Here is a 24,817-nt window from a genome sequence, read left to right on the forward strand (position 1 = left end):
CAATAAGTTGTGCAAAGGCCCTCCTAGCCACGACTGCCACCTGCTAATCAAGCAGGAGTCATCAGTCCAAGAGGACCCCCAGGTTGTGCACAGGGTCTGTTTGGGGCAGTGCATCCCCATCCAGTACCAGCGATGGTATAATCCCAGAACTGGAGGGCCTCAGAATCCCCAGCTACTCAGTCTTGCCAGTGTTCAGTTGAAGCCTGTTATTCCCCATCCAGACCCTCATAGCCTTCAGACACTGGGATAAGACATCCATAGCATCACTTAAATCTCCAGGAATGGAGATGTCCAACTGGGTATCAGCATACTGATGATACCTCACCCCATGGTGATGGATGAGCTCATCTAGCGCTCTCATGTAGATGTTGAATAGGAGAGGAGAGAGCACTGATCCCTGCAGCACCCCGCACAGTAGGGGCAGAGGGCGGAATCTCTCCTTCCCAATCACCACTACCTGGAATCGACCCTGGAGAAAGGAGGTGAACCAGCACAACACTGTGCTGCCCACCCCCAATCCTCTGAGTTGATCCAGAAGGAGTTTGATACTATTTTGATGGTATCAAAAGCCACTGAGAGGTCAAGTAAGGCGAGGATGGATGGATGCCCAACTGAAAAGGATCCAGATAATCCACATCATCCAAAGTCCTGTGAAGCTGTCGCACAATCACATGTTGGGAGATTATATTGTGTATATATACAAAATATTGGATATATAAGCAATATACAAACCTTTGTTTGAAAAAGTAAAATAGTTTTGATTCTGGGAATGGACACTCAAAAAGTGAGAATTGCTTAGGTGACAGAAGATGTGTACAGGTATCCTCAACTTATGACCATTCGTTTAATGACCATTCAAAGTCACGACAGTGCTGGAAAAAGTGACTTACAACTGGTTCTCATACTTACTACTGTTGCAGTGTCCCTGTGATCACATGATCAAAATTTGGGCACTTGGCAACCAGCATGTATTTACAACAGTTGCAGCATCCCAGGGTCACATGATTGCTATTTGTGACCTTCTCAGAGGGCTTCCAACAAAGTCAATGGGGGAAGCCAGATTTGCTTAATGACCATGGTGATTTGCTTAATGACATGGGAAAAAAAGGTAGTAAAATCGGGCACCACTCAATGACTGCATTGCTAACTAATGGAAGTTTCAGTCCCAATTGTGGTTGTAAGTCAAGGACTACCTGTATTGTTAAATGTTAATGTGATGTATAAAGAAATGCTAAAATGTTTTTTCTAGGAAAAGAAACTCAAACCTCAGTTTGAATCAATACGGAGTGTGACAAACATATCTTCTAGGTGGTTGCTGGGTGGAGCACAAGAAGGGGAATGAGATTGTTTTGCCTCCCTGAGGCCTTCCCTTCCAGTTTCCACTCTTCATCCCTGAAAAATGAGCCCCCCAAAATCATCCCTCCATTTTTTTTTCTGGAGACAATACAATGATTTTGGGAAACCTCCTGTGGCCCTTAGAAGGTCAGAGAAGCCAGGACAGTCCCCAACCCTTCAGAAGTTGCCCATGTCTCTCTAGGGAGACATTCTGGAAAGGCAGGCATTAATCTACCAAATGAGTGAATCAAGTTAAGGTCGTATGTCTTTTGAATGACAGTTCCTCTTTTCCTGTTTCTCCATTAGCTTTTTGAGATGCTTCCTAGGAGAAGCAATTTTGCATGCACCTGTCTCTGCAGCCAAGAAGAGGCTCTCCCAGAACCATGGCTCTGCATTTTCCTCTCCTTTTCCAAGAGAAACCCACTGTTTCTGTGAATGCTTTTGGGGCCTCAGTGAGATATGATTCCGGTGTACATTATCTGTGTTTGTCAATTCACTCTCTTTTAATTGAGCATCTGTTTTATATGTGGTAACTTGGTTTAATTTATCAAATTGCACTTTGGCCTTTGTTTAGATATGCCTTAGTGGATATATATGGCATCTCAGGTTAGAGATAGGCTTTCTTAGCGTATCTGATAACTCAGAGATGGTTATCTAAAAGAGTAAGTTCGTGCGTTTCGTGGATGGTCTGTGGTGAATGCTGCATGATAATTTTTACAGCTTGCTCTTTCTTTGAAATTCATTGCGTAGATGTAAATCATAAATGCAATGTTGCAAACTATTGTGTGTTCTTTAATAAGTAATTGTACAGGTATAAGTAAAACTAACTATTGAATAATTTAATGTTTTATCTGGCGATTTAGAGGCTGTAAATGTTTTTACCAATTCTTCATTGGCTGTGCATTGGATTTGGCTGAATCCTGCATCCAAAATGGAACGGACATGTCATAGTGGGAAAGTATGGATTTGGATTTCAGTGATCGACAGATTATCCTCAGTCCAGGTTGATTCTGTGATTGGGTCCCCATCGGTCATTGTATTTCTCCTGTAGATATCTTTTGGGATCAGTGTCCTCCTTTACTCAGTCGCCTCCTTTCTTTTAGATCCTGGAATTTAATTGGGAGAAGCTACTATTAACCTGGAACACTTGAAAAAGAGAACCGATAGGGTGGCTCAGAAGTATTGCCTGAGATCCTGTACAATATCTGTTCTACACCTTTGCCTTCAGGGTTTTGTTGTTGGCTGCTTTAAGATGTATATTTCCACTTCTTTTACCCACGCAGGTGAAGAAAGCAGAACTGTGAAGCAGACAAGATGGATCTTGATGTATTAAACATGTTTGTAATAGCGGGAGGCACTTTAGCTCTCCCCATTTTGGCATTTGTAGCATCCTTCCTCCTGTGGCCTTCAGCACTGATCAAAATATATTACTGGTAAGTTTTTCATTCTGTTTGGCATAATAATATCCGTTTCTGTTGCTTTTATAGAATGAATATGCAGCTGCCTTATTTACTTAATTAGAACGAATAAGCCACAATCTCTTTCAAAGAGTGTTCTTGCCTTCCACCTTTCTGTTTTGTAGCTACCTTCTTAGTACTGCAAATCCTAAAAGCCAGGGGTTATGGAACAGTGTCCAATATAGCATAATGTGCTTGCAATGGGAAGAAGTAAGAGAATGAACCTCTAGTGTACATATTGAATCCATTGGAAACATGAATCTCTTTACTGTCCAACCTGCTCATCAAAGAATATTGAAAGATGTTGTTTCTCAGCTCAGCAACTTTAAGATGTGTGGAGTTCATGCTGGCTGGGGAATTCTGGGAATTGAATTCCCCAAATCTTAAAATTGCTGAGGTTGAGAAACACTATTGTAAAGCATTAATTACCTGGATGTTGAAACTAGCCTGGATGGGTAGTATTTTTGATGAAGCCTGGTACATATATTCACGTAAAGACAATTTCCTCTAGGCATGATGAGAAGATATGTCATTACATAATACGTACCTAACATAACGTAATCAGTGACATGCAGTCATTTCTTTCTGGGGAGTTCATCTGTGTGTACAATACAATTGCAGGAAAATGCCTTACATGAGATTGTATGGGGTGTTCGTGTAGTCGTCCATGATATTGTTCTGATAAACCACTAATATTTCAGAATCTCAGGCAGAGGTCTCCTCTGTCATCTGACCCTAAAATCCTTTTATCTCAAAGTGTTGAGGGTTGAATGAAGCATCTTTGCCAAGCAGAATAGCATTCTTCCACTCAGCTCTGGTTTTTCTCCAATTATTTGTTCATAGGACAGAAGTGGGCAATTATTTTACAATTAGGCCTGTAGGTATGCATAATAGGCAACAGGGTGCTAGAATATTTTAATCTCCTGTAAAATTATTGTTACTGTTAATGCTCAGTTAGTATAATACAGAATTCTCTTAACAGCATGTATCTAAGTAGCAAGGCATGTATTTATTCTTGGTTGCTAGGCAGTAGATTATTACCTAAGTTACTTTGCCTGATTTAGGAAACTAGATCCCCATGAGTAAAGATGCCAGAAGCTCATTTTTTGAATGGGGACAAATTCTTTACCAAATGGAGCCATCCACAAGCTATTTTAATGGCTAAGGAGGAATAAAGGTTACTGTGGGATCAAAATCTCATCTTTGATCATTTTAGCAAAAGGAGAATTACTGAGGAAGGAACACGAGAGAGAAAGTGAAGGAGACATCCTGATCCTCCTGTGGACAAGGGAAGAGCAATCTTATTGTGAAGCATGGAATGGAAACATGGGAATTGGTTCTCCTCACATAGGTAGCACAGTCAGCATAATGCTGCCGAGAGCATTGTGGGATTCTCTTGTGCCTAGTTGAAAGAATCTTCCCTTGGGAACACTTCCTGCTGGGTTGTACGTCAGTGATAGATCTGCTCTTCCATCAGAAAAGCCAAACAGCTCAAAATTAACACTGTTTTCTTGAATATGGCTATCTGTGGGAAATTAGATAGCTGCTCTGTGAATGTTTTGGTAACCGTCAGTACTGTATTGGATCTGGACTTAATAATATCTAGAATAGACTTATTGAAATTAATAGGACTTAAGTTGGCCATGATTAATTTGTATCTTTCCGATTTCAGTGGGTGTATTTTTAGGATACTCAAGTCTGCATTCAGTCTAGTGTAATGCAACACATTATCTTGCCTTTTTTTGTTTTTCCATTCACTGTAGAAGGTAGCGTACCCCCCTGTTTTATGTCTGGGAGCTGCCTTGTTTCTCTTTTGGTTGGCCAGATCTTTGAGACAGGGACAGCTTGTGTTGATAAATTAATGTCCCCAGTGGGCTGGAAGTCTCTGCCTCATTTTTGGAACTGTTCGGGTGTTTTAATGAATTTTAGTAAAATAGATTGGAGGTCAACACATTTTTTGGGTGCTTACCTAATTGCACTGCTCATTCAGGAGTGGGGGCTGGAAGTTTGTATATGGCCCCTGAACTAAAAGGTAAATAGACATGGGTACGGATGTATGATGCACAAGAAGGGTGTTTGGGAATTATAAATAGCAGTCAGTACCTGTAACATCTGCCAGTTCACCTACTACTTGGCTATCATAAATGTTCTCCAGAAGAAGACATTTGAAAGCCACCTGATTAAGTTGAACTAGGACACAAACACATCTGACTGTGTAGGATGAGGAAAAAGAGGTTGCCACATAGGGACCTGCAACTGTGTTTTCTTTTACTTGGCATTATTTCCAGCTCCCATGTTTGCTCTGCTGGGACTGAGGTTTGATCTTGACAACTAAGTCGAAATAAATCTAAACAACTGCTTTATCTTCTTCATGATTCTTTGGGAATATACTGTAGCAAAGTGCTGATACTGTGACTTTGTCCCCACAAAGGGCATTGAACTCTGCTTTTAAACAGTCAGATTGGAAACTTTTCTCTAACTGGAAACAATTCAAGGTAGGTTAGGAGGATAAACTGTAACACTGACTTGTGGATTATAGGTTTATTTATGTTAGTCACTTCATCTGGAGACTGGGGTGAGGATATACAGTACATCAGAGCATTCTTCAGTTGTGAAAGAGCCTGTGAGCCCATGTCTGTTCTTTGGGCTGGTAAGAATTTGAATTTGGGCTGAATGCCATGGTTTAGATGCTCTTCCACAATCAAATGAAATTAGAGACGGACAGTGCCACCCTTCTTTTCCTCATCCTACGCAGTCAGATGTGTTTGTGTCCTAGCTTAACTTAATCAGGTGGCTTCCAGATGTGTGGGGGAAATTCTTGGAGTTCCCAGTCAGGAAATTCCTGGAAGCACTAGGTTAGGGGAAACCTCTTTCACCTGTGGCAGTGTTGGACCTGGACGAGTGAACTCTTTTTAAGATTTGTGAGTGAATCTTTTATTTATACAGATTATAGAAAGCTTGGGGACTTAGGGAAAAATGGATATTTGCTCCCTGCCTCCCCCAGCATTCCCGCTGTATTTGAGGTGCATTGTTTCTCAGTGGATATGGGATGGCTTGAGTTTTTCCTTCTATTCTGTCTCCTCACTTTGGTCCTCCTTCTTCCGTTGTTTTCCAGTGACTGCTGCAGCTGGTATTGATACTGCACAAGAGATCATGTCAGCTTTGGACAAATTAGTCTGCCCTATGTATTGCTAGTCCATCTGCAGGCCTTGAAGAAAATGTTGATGTGGAGCATCCCTCTTAAGATACAGAGTAGAAACAAATTGGCTGGTGTGGGTCTTCCGGGTTGTGTGGCCATGTTCTGGAAGTTTTGTTTCCTAATGTTTCGCCAGCATCTGTGACCGGCATCTTCAGAGAGCAGGAGCACAGACAGGAGCAGTTCTCTCTGTGCCCAGGATGATGTGACCCTTTTGTGGGTATTTATAGAGATCTGAAGGTGGGGGATTGTGGGTGTATGGTGGGGGGTTGGGGGGTGGGATTTGGGTTAACGAGTGGCTGCTTGTTTTGGTGTCAGAATATGTGTGTATGATACACACATAATCTGACACCAAAACAAGCAACCACTCGTTAACCCAACCCCCTAACCCTCCCACCCACCCCCCCAACCCCCCCTTTCAGATCTCTATAAATACCCACAAAAGGGTCACATCATCCTGGGCACAGAGAGAACTGCTCCTGTCTGTGCTCCTGCTCTCTGAAGATGCCGGTCACAGATGCTGGCGAAACATTAGGAAACAAAACTTCCAGAACATGGCCACACAACCCGGAAGACCCACACCAGCCATTGTATTCTGGCCGTGAAAGCCTTTGACAGTACATAGAAACAAATTCTCCCTTGCGTAAAGAAGACTCAAGACGTGATGTTATAAATCTTAAAACAGGACCTCCAGGGTACAAAAAGTGATTGAGATCATATACTTTAGGAGATCTCAGTCCTTTGGATCCCACTTTCATTTAATGGCAGCCTTATCAGATATATCTTAAACTGCCTGTGGTATCCCAGAGATCAGTGTGTTCTGGTGCATAGGATTTGATTGGGGTTTGGGAACAATGAGTTGAGATTCCTGTTGATTTACCCTCCCTGACCCTCCTGACAGCTTTATCATTCCCCTTGGAGCTACTAATTAATCTAATGGCTCCTGCAAGGGCAAGTGTGTGATGATTCGGTGGTAGAGCTGCCAATCAAAGGCTGGCACACTAGTTTATATTCCAACAGGAGGCGTGAACCATAGAAGGGTATTTGGGATGTCTATGTGGAAGAAGAGATGTGAGGAAGGCTCAGAGTTTTATCAGGGGCATCTTCAGGGGCAGGGGGGCAAAAAAGCCAAGATGGCAGCCATGACTATGTTATTAAAGCCCTGTACTGTTTTTTACATGCACCACATGCACAACGCACATATAAAAGAGAGAGGGCTACAATAGTGTGGCCATGGCCAACATCTTGACTTTTTTGACTCACCCACACTTTGGACACCTTTGGAGTCCCAGCTTGGAAATACATCCCCCTGTCAGGAGGCAGGTTAGGGATATTTTTAGTGCTCATGTAGGTTAATATTGACAGGTTATAGACAATTGTTCAAGGTCCCTATTTTTAGTTATTCAGTAAAAGTCCATTTTTTCTTTGTTCCTATGTTATCCAAGTATCTATGCTATCTCCCATCTTCTCTACCCAGTTCTATTCTTAGAGACTTAAAGAATTTCTAAACTAGCAGAGGGATTTAGTGGTGGCAGCAGAACAAAAGGATAGTAAAGGAGAATATCCCCATAACAAAGAGGGTATGTAACAAGAAAGATATTTTAAAAAAACTTGCCAACAAGTCTACTTGCTAATATTTTGTTAATGCTGCAATGCATATAGGAAGTGGCTATCTTAACTCTCTTTTAAGAGTATAAATCAAAAATACCTTTGGTCTGTCTCATTTGTATCTGAATAAACATTACATCAGTGAATTTGAATCCATGTTATTAATTTACAAAATTGAAATTGTGACAAGAAGATTACACTCCTAAAATACTAGAATATTTCAAAAGTCAGCCATTCGATATATATGGAATGATGACAATATACCCTCCATTGTCATCCTAGATGAAATGAATAAATCATATGTATGTAATTTTTTTCTAAGTATTTGATTAACTTATTTACAACAATTACAAAAAGCTTACAAAAAGAAAAGCTATAGAGGGTCATGCCAGCACACTAGTGATGAGTATAGGCATGACTGAGTCCAGTAAGGGGACCGTAAGCCAGAAGTCAGGGCTGAAGAACAACCAGGAGGCAGATCCAAAGAGGAACCTAGAAATTTGGACAGGAAAGCATTGAAGGCTCCAGATACAGAAGCACCCAGTGAGTGCCCAGACAGTTTTGCATCAGCTATGCACTCTGTGGTCCAGTGTCTGATTTTACCATTCAACTACATTGTATATATATTTTGTTATATATGATATTTATATTATCTCTAGAACAGTCAATATTTATAGAAGATTCTCAGCATCACAGGAATCATTTTTGGTAAATTAACACTGGCATTGAACAACTTATAATTTTAAACCTTTTTTTGATTCCATAATAATCACCATGCTGGTTCAACAACATAAACCTTGGTAGAAGCATGCCATGGGGTGAATAGTGTTGGATCAATGGGAAGCAGAAGAGAGGAGAAGCAAAACCAGATTCAGACTGAACACATTGCATTGCAATTCTCCTTTGTCATGTTTTTTTTGCTGTTATCAGGTATTGGCGTCGAGCCCTGGGCATGCAGGTGAAATATGCGCATAGTGGTGACTACCAGTTTTGCTATTCCTACCGAGGAAGACCCAGCCACAGACCATCCATACTCATGTTGCATGGGTTCTCGGCCCACAAAGATATGTGGCTTTCTGTTGTCAAGGTATGTTTCTGTTTCTCTGACAGTAAAACAATTCCACCTTGGAATTCAAGTGTCACCTGAACAATGGATGAGTCATCTTCAATCTTCTTTTTTTGTGTAGCTGACCTTCACTGTACTAAATGTCTTTATTGTGTGGCCCATGCTATTATCTCGTCCTGCAATGGGATGGCTGAAATTAACATGGAATGTAGCTATGTGATATAACAATCCATATTTGTGTTAGAACAGTAGGTTTGTATTCTCAAAAATAGTGTATGAATCAACCCCAGGGTTATGATAATGTACATTTTGTTAGGATGGTCACCAGCTGGAAGCATGGGTAAAAGAAGATACCTTTGCTGTCTTCATCCCTGTATTACGGTAGGAAGGCAGATACCCTGCGCAAACATGTTTGGTTCTACTAGGTCTGTGGAAAATATGAATAGTCACTCATTCACATACCTATCCTTCAGGTACAGATGTGGCTGCTTTTTTGCTAAGTTTGGAAGTGAATTATGATGTTGAGCCCAGAAAAGAGGACATCCTGACTTAGTTCTTGGGCCATAAAATCTACTTAATGTGTCTTAAAAACTGCCATGTGTTTGGGTGCATGGATTCACATAAAGAACTTGAGGTTGATGGAGTGTGCATGACTGTGCTTTCTCTTGTAAGAAGACTGTTATGTTTTACAGTACAGGAGGAGAAACTAAAGGACCAAATGTGGCCCACAGACCTGGAACGGAACCTCCCAGTGGGAAAGAGTTGCCATTTCCTATTTTACAGAATGCTTTGTGCTGAGCCAAGCTGTGGCCAATACATGGCTGTTGAACTCCATGGCTAGATTTTCATGTTGTGCTAAGCCAAAATATGCTTTGCTTAATTTTGGCTTAGCATGTTGTACAAACTCAGCCAATTACAGTTGTTTTCAGTAAACTATTGTTAAATAAACTGTGGCTTAATACAATGTGTAAACCAGGATTGTATTACAATAATGGTCATAGCTGGAATGTTGCTCAAGTTTGTTTTTGATGATAAAATATCTTCTGCTTGTGTTTGTTCTCCACAGTTTCTTCCAAAAAATCTTCACTTGATTTGTGTTGATATGCCAGGTCATGAGGGTACCACTCGGTCATCTCTCGATGACTATTCCATCTGCGGACAAGTGAAAAGAATACACCAGGTAAAGTCTACAGAAGTGGCCCCCTACATTGTTGCAGTCTTTTGGTTTCTTAAAGCTTCCAGTTTTGAAGTAATCAGGGCTTGAATGGGGAGGAGTATTTTCTATTATATCTGAAAAAAAAGGTTACCACAGACTTCTCTATCCTGGTATGTTCTCTATGCATTGGACTACAAGCCACATCTTTGCTGGGGAGTAAGGGAATTTAACTGTATTAAAACCCAGTTTAGTACAAGTGTCGCAGAAGCAAAGCACAGAGTCCAAATTCTTGGTTGTCAAGTGCTTCCTCTAAGGAGACTGTGACTTTATTTTGCGTGTGTCATAAAATAAACAGTCTTGAGCAACACTGAAGGTCACCGTTTCCAACCCAAGCACCAGCGTCTGCTTCCAGTTCTGACTTCTGGCTTTTCCAGGTGATAAGTTTTCAGTCAGCAATGCAAAAGCACTGTCACTTCTTCTCAATTCTCCTGTTCATACGAAGGCTACAACTAGTCTTTTGGGGCAAACTTGTAGCACTTCAGAAATTACTTAAGATGCCATTTTGGAAGGTCAGCCAGTGCTGTTGGGAGAGAGATGTATCTGCCATCTATTTATTGAGAAAACTTTTATGGCCACCTGGCTTATACATGATCATCCTAGGCAGCTCACAGCAATATTCCATGAAACAAAAATAAAAATAAAACCAGAAAACCTCACAAAAGGCCTTGTACTCGCACCATGGTGCCATGACATCCCATTGACTCTACATTTGCTGTGCTCACTTCCGTCCTAGCCCAATACCTGGGCAAAAAGCCAGGCCTTCACAGCCCTCCAGAAGATTAATAGTGTGGGAACCCTCCAAATGACAGTGGGGAGGCTGTTCCAAAGGGCTAGGACAGCCACAGACAAGGCACTTCCTTGGGTAGCTGATAGGCCAGGACACGATGGTAGGAGCCGGTGACATTGATACGCCTCTGAGCAGCCATTTTAAATTTCCCACAACGGCTGCCTGCTGCTGCTTCCAAGCATACCTACAACTAGAGGGTGGGGCTGTCATTATCAGAGGATACTTGCATGCAGTGGGGCAGGGGGAACAATTGCTCTTGGCTCGAGCACCATGCCACTTGCTTGTCAGTGGCCAAACTCCAAAAGTGGGTGGGGCCACGTTGAATTTATCTGTTATTTTTAAATAGATTACTTGCCCTACAGAATACCAACAATCAAATGGAAATGCTGCGTATTTTTTTCCTGTATATGTGCATCTGCAATTATTTTTTAAAGAAAGGAAAAATAACTATTACTAGATGGTATGGGAGTTTGAGAGATGGAGGGGCAGAAGGTCAATGTGGGCCACTGTGGGTATCCCTGGGCCATTCTTTTTACACTCCTAACTGACAGGGACAGCACTGTGTTTGAGGGTCTTCTGCAGTGGCCTTCACACACACACCCATCTCTAGATGGCAGGCAGCTATAAGTTGCAATTATAAATCACACTGCTTTGGATGGTTAGGGTAAATGTGCATACACCTTCTTTACCTGATGCATGGAGTTTTTTTAACCAGAACTGGGTGTGTGTCCTGTGTGAATACAGAATGGTCATCATGCAACCGTGACACTTACTGGTTTCAGTTTCTGGCTAACCCTAGCTGGACATAGCATGAGTGATGTTCATCCAGTGGGCAGAATGAAGCACCTGTTCTGACCAGTGGACTACAAGGGGCAGCAGCTTGGATCAAGCCCCAGCTGTTGCCCAGAGAGTCTGCTTCTCAGAGCATCTGCTTTGTAGTGCTTAAAGCCTATTTAGCTCTCTGGGGTAGCTAGCTGACTTCTAAATGCCTACACCAACTTTGGTAGAGTATTTGGCTGGTTTCTGACTTGAGAGAGAGTGGCCTGGGGTACGTGGGAGGGCCACCAGGTGGGAGAGAGTTGTGCTGGGAATGGTGAGTCTTCCTCCTGGCTCATCAAAGGGCCTTCTTTTGACCTCAAGCACCAGGTCTCCTTTATACAACACACTGAACCCTACAGATGACACTGACATAGAGGATGGGGCTAAGGAAGTGAGTCTCATTGGACTTACAGAGAGAGAGAGAAGGATCTTAGTCCTCATATCTTTATGGTATTTTTAAAAGTCTTCCTGGTTAAATAAATAGCCTCCTAGAAATTCTGCTTGACTTCTGATGACTTTATGGACACGTTTGTGTACTTTCTTGGCAGCAGCACAGAAATGACTTGCAAGTGCTTTCTTCCAGGATGCTTTTCATTACTTCTCAGTTGAGTCCACTGCTCTGGGATTCCCTGGAGGTCTCCCATCCAAGTACAGACCAGGCTTGACCCTGCTTAGCTTCTGAGCCCAAACAACCTGGCCAGAAGCTGTCACATCCTGAGATTTCAAAGGTCCAAGACAGTATTTCTCAACCTTGGCAACTTTAAGACGGATGGACTTCAACTCCCAGAATTCTGGGAATGCTGGCTGGGGAATTCTCGGAGTTGAAATCCACCTGTCTTAAAGTTGCCAAGGTTGAGAAATACTGGTCTAAGCTAACAGGATTTTGTCATTTTAAAACTTGCAGTGTTTGCTCTTTGGGGACATTTACTTCTTCCTGATCCAGCACAGCTTTTCATAAGCAACAGCAATTATTTCTTAATTGAAAAAGAGCTCCCAGAGTAAAACAATTTCTGCATCCAGTCATGGTTTGCCTTCACACTGATCTTGAAATAAACTTTCCCTATCCTTCCCCAAGTTGTGACCTGCAGGATGCTGATACACGGTCGCTCCTTTAATTTTTCAGTTTGTTGAATGTATCAGTCTGAACCGAAAACCATTTCATCTGCTTGGAACTTCTATGGGTGGAAATGTGGCTGGTGTTTATGCTGCTCTGTATCCAGCAGAGGTCTGCAGCTTAAGTCTTATATGCCCTGCAGGTGAGTGATGCAAAAGAAATCTGACTTCTGAGAAAGTAGTGAAATGCATTGGATGGGACCCAGAAAATTATGTTTGCATGGTAGATCCCAGGAAGAAGCAGATGAATTTTAACCCTGATCTTTTGCAGTTCACTTCATCTGTGGTTCAGGGAGGTCCAACATACTTTTTTCCTGATTATTTTTTGTTCCCCCCCCCATCCCCCTTTTAGTGCAATAAGTGTGTTAAGCCCATTGAAGGAGACTTCCCCAAGCTGGATGACTTCCAGAAGTATGAGCTTCAACTCCTAGAAATTTCACCAATGGCCATTTGGCTGAAGAGCTCTCAGTGTTGGGGAAGGTTATATTAGAAGATCAACATATTTATGTTGTAGTTTTGAAGGGGAAATATCTTGCCTCAATATTTCAATGGTTTGTTACTGAATTCAGTGTCACAGCTTGGGATCCTGCTGTAGACAGCGTCAAAGACTAGAGGGCCACATTTGGACTGTGGCTTGAATATCATTTGTCATAATCTGATATCAGGAAGTTAAACATTTTGGAGCACATCTTCTCTCTTCCAAGGGCAGTCAGTGGTTAGTGGAAATGAACACAGGTGAAACATTCTGGATCTTTCCTTCCCTGCTTGGTGTCCTCCAGATATGCTAGCCTGAGAATTTTGGGGGATTATGTTTAATTTATTCTGCTATAAATTTTATAGCAGAAGATGCTTCATAAATGCTCACTGTGTTCACCAATAGCCATACTTTTAATTGAATTTGTAATTCCATGCACTTAACTGAATTGCCAACTAAATCCTTAGGGGTAATGTGGTGCCTGGTCTTGTTATCACTTCCTCCCCCCCCCCAGCTGTTGCTTAAGAAATAAAGTTACATATTTTCTCTGGCAGGGTTACTGGGAAAATCTATTGCTTTGTGATCTTAGCACACAATGCTTCTTCCCCTCTCACTACAGGTCTGCCACATTTCACAGAAAACAAGTTCATAAAACAGCTGAAGGAGCTGAAGGAGAAGAAATGGATTGATCAGATTCCTTTAATTCCATCCACTCCGGAAGAAATGGCAGACATGTTAAAACTGTGCTCTTACGTTCGCTTCAAGGTGCCCCATCAAGTAAGCAAGTGGCATAATAGGAAGATATCTTTAACTGGGATTCCCCCCTCCCTCCAAATTAGTTGTTTTATTGTAGAATACGAGTAATACATTGTATAATACAAATAAAAACTAAGTGCAGTGGTGTCTATACAGTAGAAACTGAAAGCTGTTAATGCTGTGAGGGTTAAAGTAAATTAAACCTTTCAAATAGCAAATATACTGTATATCAGTGTTAAGTATAATTTCTAATATATGTAGGAACACAGAGTTGCTTATATTACACAGTTGTTGCTTAATATGACATTGATTAGAAGTTGCAAAGGGCATTAACTTATTTTGTAGTATGAAAAAAGTTTATATTTTTGAACTTAATACCAATTAATACTACTGTATGAATATTGTTATTTATGAGTAGTAACTAGAAATTTTATTGAACTCACAAGGCTACTTCAGTGAGCATTTGCTGGGACGGTGGCTTGGTATTGTCTGAAAAATTTAATTAACAGGTTGCAGTATTTTGCAAACAGCACATATTTGCCTGCAACTGAATGGCTTGAACTGATGATGTGGTAACAGTGTGTGCCACATGTGCTTTTTAATACTGGATGTGTGTGCAAGGGCACTGCTAATTCAGGCTCATAAATAAATTCTACCCCAGCATTTTCTCTCTCTCACACACATGCGGGGGTCCCCCACTTCCTGTCACACAACCCTCACGTACTCCTTTCTATCCTTTTCTTGGCCAGCAACATTACCACCTTTCCTCTCTTTCCTGTAACTTTTTAAAGTGTTTTGAGTGTACAGAATTGTAGTTGTGCTTGACAGTTTCTTTCTGGGGTGGGGGTGGGGCAGGAAAAGCAGCATAGAGAAAGATGGTTGGTTCTCCTCCCTTTCCTTCTCCCTCTCCTTAAAAAAGAAGCGTGGAACTTCATTTTGAGTGGCCCTGGATGGTGGGACTCTGGATATCTGCCTGGCGGTTGAGCAGATATCTGTAGACATGTAAAATTGCCACAAGAATCAACACAGGTAGTCCTCGGGTTACAGTGGCATTTGGGACTGGGAACTCTGCTGCTAAGCAATGCAGTTGTAAAGTGCTATGTCATGTGAACATGTGGCTTAGTGACGGCAATTCTCACAGTTCTGGTTGCCATCATTAAATGAGGATCACGCGGATCATTAAGCAAGGACCTCATGTGATTGCGACTTATGACTTCCTGCCTGCTTCCCCATTGACTTTGCTTGTGGGAAGCTGGCAGGGAACACTGGAAATTGCAAACATGTGACCATGGCTTGCTGCAATGTTGCAATCATGAGCCAGACACCAAGTGCCCAGATTTTAATCCTGTGACTGTGGGGATGCTGTGATGTCTGGAACTCGAGGAGCCGTCTTAAGTCCCCCTCATTTAGCGCCGTTGTAACTTTGAATGGTCGCTGAATGAATGGACATAACCTGAGAGCTACCTGTAACCCTGTTTTTGCCACCTACTTCAGCAATATGTAGAGAATTCCTGGGAGGGTTTATTGTATGACTTCTACCTCATCAGGCTTGGGAATAGCATACCTTTGCGAGCCTTCTGTTCCGCTTTCTAGCTTCTGAGTCTTTCAGCTATGATATCAAATGCCATGAGATAGATGGAATTTTTCATTATTAACCTGTAAGGCAAACCTTCAACAAAGGTTTTTACTTCCAGATATCAGCGTTTGGGCTGCTTATTTTTGGATAGTAACACAAATGAGGATCAGAGTGAGGGATATAGGAAGCTGCTTTAAATGGAGTCAGACTACTTTAACTTAGTGCCAATGTTTCTTCAGTGTTTCACACAGAAAGCCTTTGCCAGCTGGAAATACCAGGAATTAAGTTTGCAACCTACTGTGAATTGACAGCCCTTGTCAACTTGTGAGAGCCGTTTCATTTTTTCCTCTAATTGATTCTGCTGTCCTGAACATTTAGCAGCCATGTGGGTGTTAGAAAGAAAAGCGCTTGTTATGTGCTACATTGGAGGGACAATTTTTTTAAAGGAAAAAATAAAAATAAAAAAAAGGGGACTATACGGCCATTTAAAAGTTAGACTCTTCATTGTAAGTGCATGCAAATCTGACTTAATTAAATATATGGGTTATGCAAGATCTACAAAATGTGAAGGTTTATACAAAATCAAGATGTGGGGAAGATTTTCTAATGGATGAAGCCTTGATTAACTTTCCTTGTTCCTAGCTATCTTTCTGATAGATGATTCTAACTTTCCTATATGGAAGATGCATTTTCCTTTTTTACTTACCAGGCATGTGAAACTCTTTTATTTAAATATTCTCTAGACATACAATAGGCCTCTGTTTTCCACATTTCCCTGCCACAGTCCTTTGCTGCCATAAGTCTTTAAAGAGACTATCCCTTAATCGGGCTATTTAACACAGCGACTGCAAACCTGAGTGTTCAAGAGTCTGATTGTCAGTAGATGCCCAGCAAGCTCCTGGAAATGAATAAATGAACAACAGAATGAGCTTTTTTATAAAGGGGCAATGGCACGCCCTGGCCTCATTTTTTAATACCCCTTTATGTATTCATAGATTCTGCAGGGCCTGGTTGACGTTCGCATCCCACACAATGACTTCTATCGAAAATGTAAGTGCCTGGTATTAATTTTCTTTTGGGTTTGAGTTGGAGACAGCAGCGTTTGCAGAGGGGTTCCAGAAAGGCAAATTGCTCCGCCCCTTTTCTACATGCACTGTGACATCACAGGCATGTATCAAAGGGGCTGAATCTGCATTGCAATGGGACAACTTTCATTTTGTCATTCTGATGAAATCATCAGATTCTGCTGATGCCTCTGATCGAGGACATTTGATTCATTTATTAATCAGCCTTCATCTAAAAAAAATCCAGCTTGCTTTTCATTAATGAAACAATGTCTAAACAGGGTTGAATGTTTATTTAAAAGACTTATGTCCTGTCTTTTGAACACAGGAAGCTCAAGGTGGCATACATAGTGCTCCCTCCTCCTATATTTTCCCCCTGTAACAACAACCCTGTGAGGTAGATTGGGTTATGACCAATAGCTGACAAAAATTAAAACAGTTTAATATAAAAATAATTTTAGAGTTTCTTTAAAAGGTCTGCATATTTAAAGGACTAGAATCCCATAACACTGGATGGAAGCTCCATAACATAAAACAATAACCAAACAGAGATTTCTAGCTTTGGGGAGCTGGGCAGAAGAAATCTGAAGCTGGTGTTTCAGTGCATTTGATTTCTGAAGCCTCTGCTAACCATTGCTAGTGTGCTTTCTTTGTTCACTGAAATTTGGTTCTAGCTTTGAGCGCATCTCTCATTTTGAGGGACTACACATGTTAAAAACTTTGAAAATGATGCAGTGTGTTTTTACATGCCATTTCACTGCCGCCCCCTCACTTTTCTATTGGTATACAAATGCATGATGTGCAACTAAGAGTGAACCTGAGACTGCGAGAAGGTGGAGAAATGGCCATGGGAACAGTGGTTTGGGTTGCAACCACAGAAGAAGATTCATCTCAACAAAAGTAATTTTGCTGCACCAGAGTCAATCAGTAAATGAATGGCTGGGCTTGTACCTTCATCCTCTTAGCTTGGTTACTGAAGTAGCATATTTTGTGGGTTTGCCCAATGCATAGGATCGTAAACTAAGGACTTACCCACACGCCCTCCTTGCTCTGGCACTGTTGGGTCCTCAGCTGACCTTGCTAAGTGTGTCTTGTGAAGCCAGCCAGCAAATTCTCTGAAAAAACTTTTGTGTGCCTCTGCCTGTGTAGCCCCCCCCCCCCCCCCATTACTAGCCTCAGGAATTACTTTCCTTGTTTCTGCTATCTCACTGACAACAGTCTGTTGCCATTATTTTCTTTCTGGGTGAAAATCTTGAAGTCTGTTTCCTCATAATTGAAATTCCATGTTGCTCTTGGACTGATTTCCTTCTCTCCCCCTCACTTCTTTTTCTCTTCTGTAAAGTATTTTTAGAGATTACAGAGGAAAAGTCACAAACTTGCCTTTATGACAACATGAGCAAGATCAAAGCCGCAACACAGATCATCTGGGGAAAGCAAGATCAGGTACATCAGTTTCCCTTCCAGTTGTTGAACCAAGGCCAGTCTGTATTAGCCTTTTCTTTAGTATAGGGATGATTCGTCCGCTTGTGAAACACACAGTGTGTGCCCCAACCTATTTTCCTTATTCCATTTGCCTCACAATATTCTATCGATATTTTTCACCACATTATATCTGTGACCATTTTTCTGTATGGTATTGAGTTACGTGTTGCAATCCAGTGGCATTTTAACTCCAAAGATGAAGCAGTTTTAGAATTATACAACCTATCTCCCTGACTTCCTATTGGATTTCAAGCAATGTGTAGCCTGAAAATTCATAGGTTCTCAGTTTCTCTCCCCTTTTCCAGGATATTATTTGCCACTTTCTTCACATTCCTAGGCTGCCCTACTCCAAAATGACTCTGGGTGGTTTCACAGACTAAAAACACACTAAAATAGGAAACAACACCCAACAAAGCATCAAACGTAACTGGTGTTTGAAGGGAAACCCACCATACATGCTGGTCAAAAGACGCACCATACCTCCATTACAACCATCAAATGACGCACCATACCTCCACTACAGCCATCACTAAAAGGGGACCCACCAACTCACCTGGCCCCAGGCCTGGGGGCACAATCAACTTCAAAGATCACCTAAAGGCAGGCAAGATGGGGGCCATGTAGACCTCCCAGGGGATGCTGTTCCAAAGGGCAGGTGCAGCAACACAGAAGGCTTCTGGGCCCTGCTAGATAGCGCTCTTTAACTGATGGGAGTTGGAGCAGGCCAGCTCTTTTGGAGCAAATAAAACAGGTAGACACTACAGAGGACAGGTAAGTAAGCTCTATGCCATATGGAACTTTATATATGGATAGCCAGCATCTTGAACTGCACTTGGAAGCCAGTGTACACCCAGTGCAGCTCATGTAGCAAGAGTGTGACATGGGCATAGTGAGGCTTGCCCATCACTGCTCATGCTTCTGTGTTCTGGACCAGCTATAATTGTGGCCTTCGTGGGCAGCCCATGTAGTCTGCATTTGTGGTGGAATGGAATTATGAAGGCCAAGCTCAGGGAGACAAACATTTTCTTAGCTCGCCAGAACCGTGTGGGAGGATCAAGAGGATGAGACTGGCACCTCCCTGAGGAATTCACAGTGTTGTGGCTGGAGGACTTTGGGAACTAGGGTTTGAGTCTGGGAAGACTGATGTCAGGCCTAGCCCAAGGAACTCCAAGAGACAATGCTAATTCAGTCCAGCTATGTTTATTAGCTACAAGCTCCAGCAAGAATCTTCCCAGATTCAACCCCAGTTCCCAAAGTCCTCCAGCCACAACACTGTGAATTCCTCAGGGAGGTGCCAGTCTCATCCTCTTGATCCTCCCACACGGTTCTGGCGAGCTAAGAAAATGTTTGTCTCCCTGAGCTTGGCCTTCATAATTCCATTCCATCGCAGCATTGCAGTAGTCTGACTGTGAGGTGACAAAGGCATGAGAGACCATGAGGAGGGCCCCTTGACCCAAGAATAGGTGCAACTGGCACACAAATAAGCTGTCAGAGCTGCTTCCTGGGTCCACCCAGGTCGTCCAACCTGTCAACCCCAAGAGTGGGCCATCCTCAGATTCCCACCGTATCTCCCACTGCTCACCACATGATTGATGGTAGCACTCCACCCATACCTCCCTCCATCTCTACCTTTTCAATTTTCTGTTCCCACCAGTAAGAACTGTATTTTGTGTGTGTGGAAAAAAAGTTTGACTGCTCCAGATCAGCACTTTCCCAGACCAGTTTACTGCCTTCTAAGTACAGATGATGTCTCTGGGTGACCATGTAACAGGATGGCAGACCTTGTTAGTTTCTTCACACAGCCTTGCCTCAGAAAAAAGAACAAGCAGGGTCCTTGTTACCATGGGGATTATATTACAATTGCAGAGCTGCTAAAGGATTGAGCAGCAATAGCTTGAGGACAGTTTAAAAGTTAGCATGCATAAGAAAAGTAAAGTCTACCTTGAACTGAGTTCCATTCCTGGTAACTACAGGGACTTGCCATGGTGCTTTCTTCACAAGAACACTAAAGAATTTTGGCATTGCCTTCCTTCGGGGCTTTTTCTGACCACTCTAGTGGTGGGGTTTCCTGGCAGTTTCTCATCCAAATACTAACCAGGGCAGACCTGCTTAGCTTTTCAAGATCAGCCAAGATTGGGCAGGAGCTGTGACATTTTCATAGTGTAAAATGTATAAACTAGACTGCACTGTGTTGTTGTCAAAGATATTTTATATAAAATATCTAGCATATGCACTACTGAAACCAAAACGAAACATCTCCATCTTACCTGGATACAGTTTTGTTTGGAGGAAATGCCATGGGAGAGCAGAGCAGGGAGTGGCCCTGATTTAAAGACCCATGTAGGCTCAGCACGTGGACACACCCATTGATCTGTGGCTCATTTGGATGGAGACAGCAGATCTGAATCTGTATGTTCTAGATACCTGGAGGGGCTAATGTTGTGAAAGTAAACGAGTCAGCCCAGGTAGAAGAATTCCATAAACTGGATGAAAACTTCTACACTTGTATTATCCAGCTGGGCAGGGTGATGGAGGACAGCATGAAAGAGGGGCAGGATTGGGGTGAATGTCAATTCACCATCTGTTATATTCTTCTGGGAGCAAAGATATCATTTACCACTAAGCTCTGTAGCTAGAGAGAGAGATGTTGCCATGACAATGACAAGGAGCGATGCTATTCTCTGACTTGCAAACAGGCTTAAGAAAATAGCGAACAAATGTGACTGCAGGAAGGAAATGAGGGGACAGTGAAGAAGTAGGAGGAAATGATTGCAAACAGGGGGAGATGATTTTATGTGAAGGAAATAAGGGGGAAAAGAGGGAATTGCTGGATGAACCTGTATCAGAATGGGTCTAAGTATATAACGATACACAGTGTGAGAAGTCATAGTCTCCAGCAGATTTCTTCAAAATCCCTAATTCTTTCTTCTGTCAACCAACCCAACTGGAACAAGCGTGAACAATCTCCAACAGCCTGCGGTGTTTTTGAACCCCGAGAACTGGGCAGTAAAAGATACTTCATATATCAAGGTGTTCCATGGAGAGCAACAATTCCATTTATGGAAAGAAATGTCAAAATGGTGGCAAATTGTATTACATTTTTTGTCTTACTGATTGCTTTGGGCAGCCAAATCGGTCCCTTTGTGAGCCAGAAGTGGTGCTGAGACAGCTCAGAGTATCTTGATGAATTCTGGGATGCCGCCAATATGGGGGTCAGTTTTTCATGGTATCTTTTTCTCTCTAGGTGCTGGATGTTTCAGGAGCAGACATTTTAGCAAAATCAATCCTTGATGCCCAAGTACACATTCTGGAAAATTGTGGGCACAGTATAGTCGTGGAACGGCCCAGAAAAACAGCAAAGCTTATTCTGGATTTCTTAACCACTGTACAGAATGCTGAGAATAATAAGAAACTGGCCTGAACTTTTCCTATGGGGTTGAACCCTTAAGCTTAGATGTTTCAGTTGGGAGGAAATACTGCTAATTTAATCAATTCTCAGGGATCTTATTATACAGAACTTGGTGATTGTGCCAAAATCCCTGAAGAAATCTGAATTATTCATATATTTAATTTAGAAGTCTATCAGTGCAATGACTCTGGGATACTGAACGGCCTTCACATATATATGCTAATGATAAAGTCTAATAAAAATCTGCATTTCTAGATATTTTGAGGAACAGTGAAAGACTTATAAGATAGATGTATAACTCAACTCCCCCCCCCCCAAAAAAACAATCCTTGGTTTTTGATAACAATCACATATTTTAAAATATCCAATTTGTACTGGATAACATACTTACTAGCTAGGTAAAGTAGAAAAAAAGCACTACCTTCTGTTGTTAGTTTGCCCCTTTCCCAGTCTATCTCTGGTAATGTTCCACTGAACTGTAACTCGAAACATCAGAGAAAAATTGCAAAAGGGGCAAATCCTTGTGGGACAGATTCTTACATGGGTTCTATGTTATCCAAAAAATGTACATCCTGCCTTCCGTTTAGAATCAATATTGATATATTTATAAAAACTAAACTGTGATTGGAGTCAGACAATTCTGTATCATGGAATGCATTGGCCACTTCTAGGTTTATGCAGTGACTCCATGTGATCTGGCATAATACCCGGTTAATTGGAAGGTAGGTAGCAATTGACATTTACTTCAAATATGTAGGAAAAATGGCACAGAGCAAAAGTTCATAGAGTGACAGCTAAAGTGAGCTTCCATCTCTTAATATATATGACTTTGCATGATGGAGTGTTGTGGCAAAAGGCTTGGATGATCCAGACGTTCATTGAAATACTGTTTATATTAATTTATGATTTCAGCAGAGAAGAAAGGCATGCACTACATTTTAAGGGTATGAAAGTTTTGCAGATGCGGTACAAGTCTTCAGTGTTTGATTTATTAAGAATGTGGTTTTGTATCCCTCTACAGCTCCATTTGTACATATGTGCTGCCTTAGGAGCAAATTGAAATATTGATGTCACCTGGACTTATTATAATTGTGAAATGTTCTTTCATTGCAATATTCAGGCACTTGTGAAGTAGCTGGAACCCTTAAAGGGCAGGTCACTGAATATAAGACTTGTGAATGTGTGGTTGCATATGCACACAGACATACACATACACAGAAGTTAAATTCCATTAAAGTCAATGTGGCTATTTCTGATGTAAGTGGCTAGCAAATTCCCTGTGAAAAGTAATCTTACTGTACAGCTAATAAAGTAAATGGAGCTGTCCCAAAGCCATTTCTGGAGCCATTGTTTCGGTCTAGATCAGTGTTTCTCAACCTTGGCAACTTTAAGATGTGTGGACTCCCAACTCCCAGAATTCCCCAGCCAGCAACTCCCAATTCTGGGAGTTGAAGTCCACACATCTTAAAGTTGCCAAGGTTGAGAAACTCTGGTCTAGATGGTATCTGATCCAAGCAATAACACTGTATGTAAATAAATGTACAAGTGATCAAATCCAGGTTAGGGTTGGTCTGAACGGCCTTCTCAGCTCCCCCTGCCGCACCTTTTAATTAAGTGTTCTGCTGAGTAAATTATTTACGTAATGAATTCTGTGAATTCTGTGAATTGTAATGCTTGGGTGGAGAAAGAGTAGAACTGAAATGGGTACCAATATAGAATTAAGGTATTCTAAAGGTTTATTTGTTATGCTCACCAAATTCTTACAAAGTGAATTATTTATCAATCTTCAGCATACTCTGCTTTTAAATTAATGGCTAAAGAATATAAAGCATACAGTATTCCTTTTCTGGGGTATTTGTTCTAATTTCCGAGTGCAATTCTTTAGTGAACAAAAATTCTGTATCAGATTTAGAAATCTGGACTTGTTACATCCTTGTAACTGTACTTTTCCTATACATGGAGGTTTGTGAAAAACCCTCTCACCAAGAAACATTCAATGAATGCTGTTGCTCCATTGAGTAATAATTTGCAATATATTGGGTATTTATAGTCTATACCCATTGCATATTTTAGAATGGCAGTTAAATGAGCGACCTGCTTCCAAAATAATTGGACTTTGAACAAAACTAGTATTTGTTGAAGCGTTAAAAGAATATGTTGTACCTGGTGTGGTTTCTGATTTTACAACCACTGAGGAAGTGAGACACCATTTTATAATACTATAATTTTGTTCCAATTAAAATATTTTATTTGGGACTGATTTCTTCCGGTCATTCCAATTCCTTGTATTTTAAACTTCTATTCAGGATCCCACTCAAATTACCTTGCAATTCATTTTCATTACAGAGTCATGAATGGTCTATCTTTTACTCAAATGGGGGTGGAGGAATTCATCTTTTATTGAGGAAAAACAAGAACCTGTGCATTTTGTTCAATAACTGATCAATATTTCTAGAAGTAGAGATTAAAAACCACACAAAACCAACAGAGAACAAGTAAATTTTTGGTATGGTTCTCAGAAGCCAATGTACTGTACACAGAAAGACTCAATTAAAATATAATTGAAATGTCTTAAGTCTTGAATGTGTGATTTTTCTCTTCCTATCGTTCCTTTTATTTCTGGTGCTCAGATTGCAAGTATCATTGCTTGATAGCCAGGACATTGAAATCCACCCAGTGAGTCTGCTATAGTGGTATATAACCAACTGTCCCACTTTTGCCCCCCAAACAATGTAAAGTTGACTACTGCATGATCAGTAGTCACAGACTATTGACTACAAGGCTGGGGTGGGAGGTGGAGAAAGAAGAAAATATTCCCTTGTAGAAGAGTAGATACAGTGACTGAAATCCCCAATTGGAAAGTCTCTATGGTATTACATTTTGTGAAAGATCAATGTAGTTTTGAGCTGATACAGTACCAGTTCCAGATTTTAGACCTCAAGGTGCTCTTTACTTTCATATTTTCTTCTCTCATTAACTTCAAAGAGAGAGGAGGCAAGCAATGTGGAAGTTACTGCTCTTTTTTCCCTAGCTGTTTCTTAGGTAGCAAGAGACAAGAGAAGCTGAGCATATCAAGAAGACTCTTAGGAACATGGAGGCCTTTCTGCTGGAGGGTAGGCTTGAATTGTTCCCCATCAATAATGACCCCAAATCTTTGGTACAGTGCCAGAATAAATAACATCTTGTTTTAGCCCAATGGATTATCCATTCTTTGTTTACTCCTCAGCCATTCGTATAGAGGACGTTGAGCAGAGTTTAGATACAAAAGCAAAAGCAGTGCTGTTGTGTATTGGACAGGTAGAGAAGAAGGCTTCCAAGAATAAAATTCTTGAGCTTTTGAAGATAAGATATTGTCTGTCAGTCTTTTTTAGTGGCATCCTTTTGGCTTTAATTTGTCCCCAAAAAGGGCATCAGAAAATGCTTCATTAGGTAAACCCTAACCCCAAATTAATGCAAAA

The 24,817-nt window shown here is 41.4% G+C and overlaps 1 protein-coding gene across 3 annotated transcripts in view; it reads left to right on the forward strand.

Moving 5' to 3' along the window:
* ABHD6 (abhydrolase domain containing 6, acylglycerol lipase) overlaps positions 1-23,930 on the forward strand; it is a 69,873-nt gene extending 45,943 nt beyond the window's left edge. For all 3 annotated transcript variants that reach the window (XM_088134233.1, XM_088134234.1, XM_088134232.1), the window contains 8 exons: positions 2,619-2,768; positions 8,527-8,683; positions 9,729-9,842; positions 12,608-12,740; positions 13,692-13,849; positions 16,400-16,454; positions 17,811-17,911; positions 21,195-23,930. In XM_088134233.1, the coding sequence (XP_087990359.1) occupies positions 2,650-2,768; positions 8,527-8,683; positions 9,729-9,842; positions 12,608-12,740; positions 13,692-13,849; positions 16,400-16,454; positions 17,811-17,911; positions 21,195-21,371 (1,014 nt within the window). In that variant the 5' untranslated portion in view covers positions 2,619-2,649 and the 3' untranslated portion in view covers positions 21,372-23,930. The remainder of the gene's footprint in view (positions 1-2,618; positions 2,769-8,526; positions 8,684-9,728; positions 9,843-12,607; positions 12,741-13,691; positions 13,850-16,399; positions 16,455-17,810; positions 17,912-21,194) is intronic.
* The last annotated feature ends 887 nt before the right edge of the window (positions 23,931-24,817 follow it).

Source organism: Python bivittatus, unplaced genomic scaffold (genome assembly GCF_059951505.1).
Source record: "Python bivittatus isolate LINGU-HERP-01145 unplaced genomic scaffold, Pbiv_v1 ctg000080_np1212, whole genome shotgun sequence".
In the NCBI taxonomy this organism is placed as follows: domain Eukaryota; kingdom Metazoa; phylum Chordata; class Lepidosauria; order Squamata; family Pythonidae; genus Python; species Python bivittatus.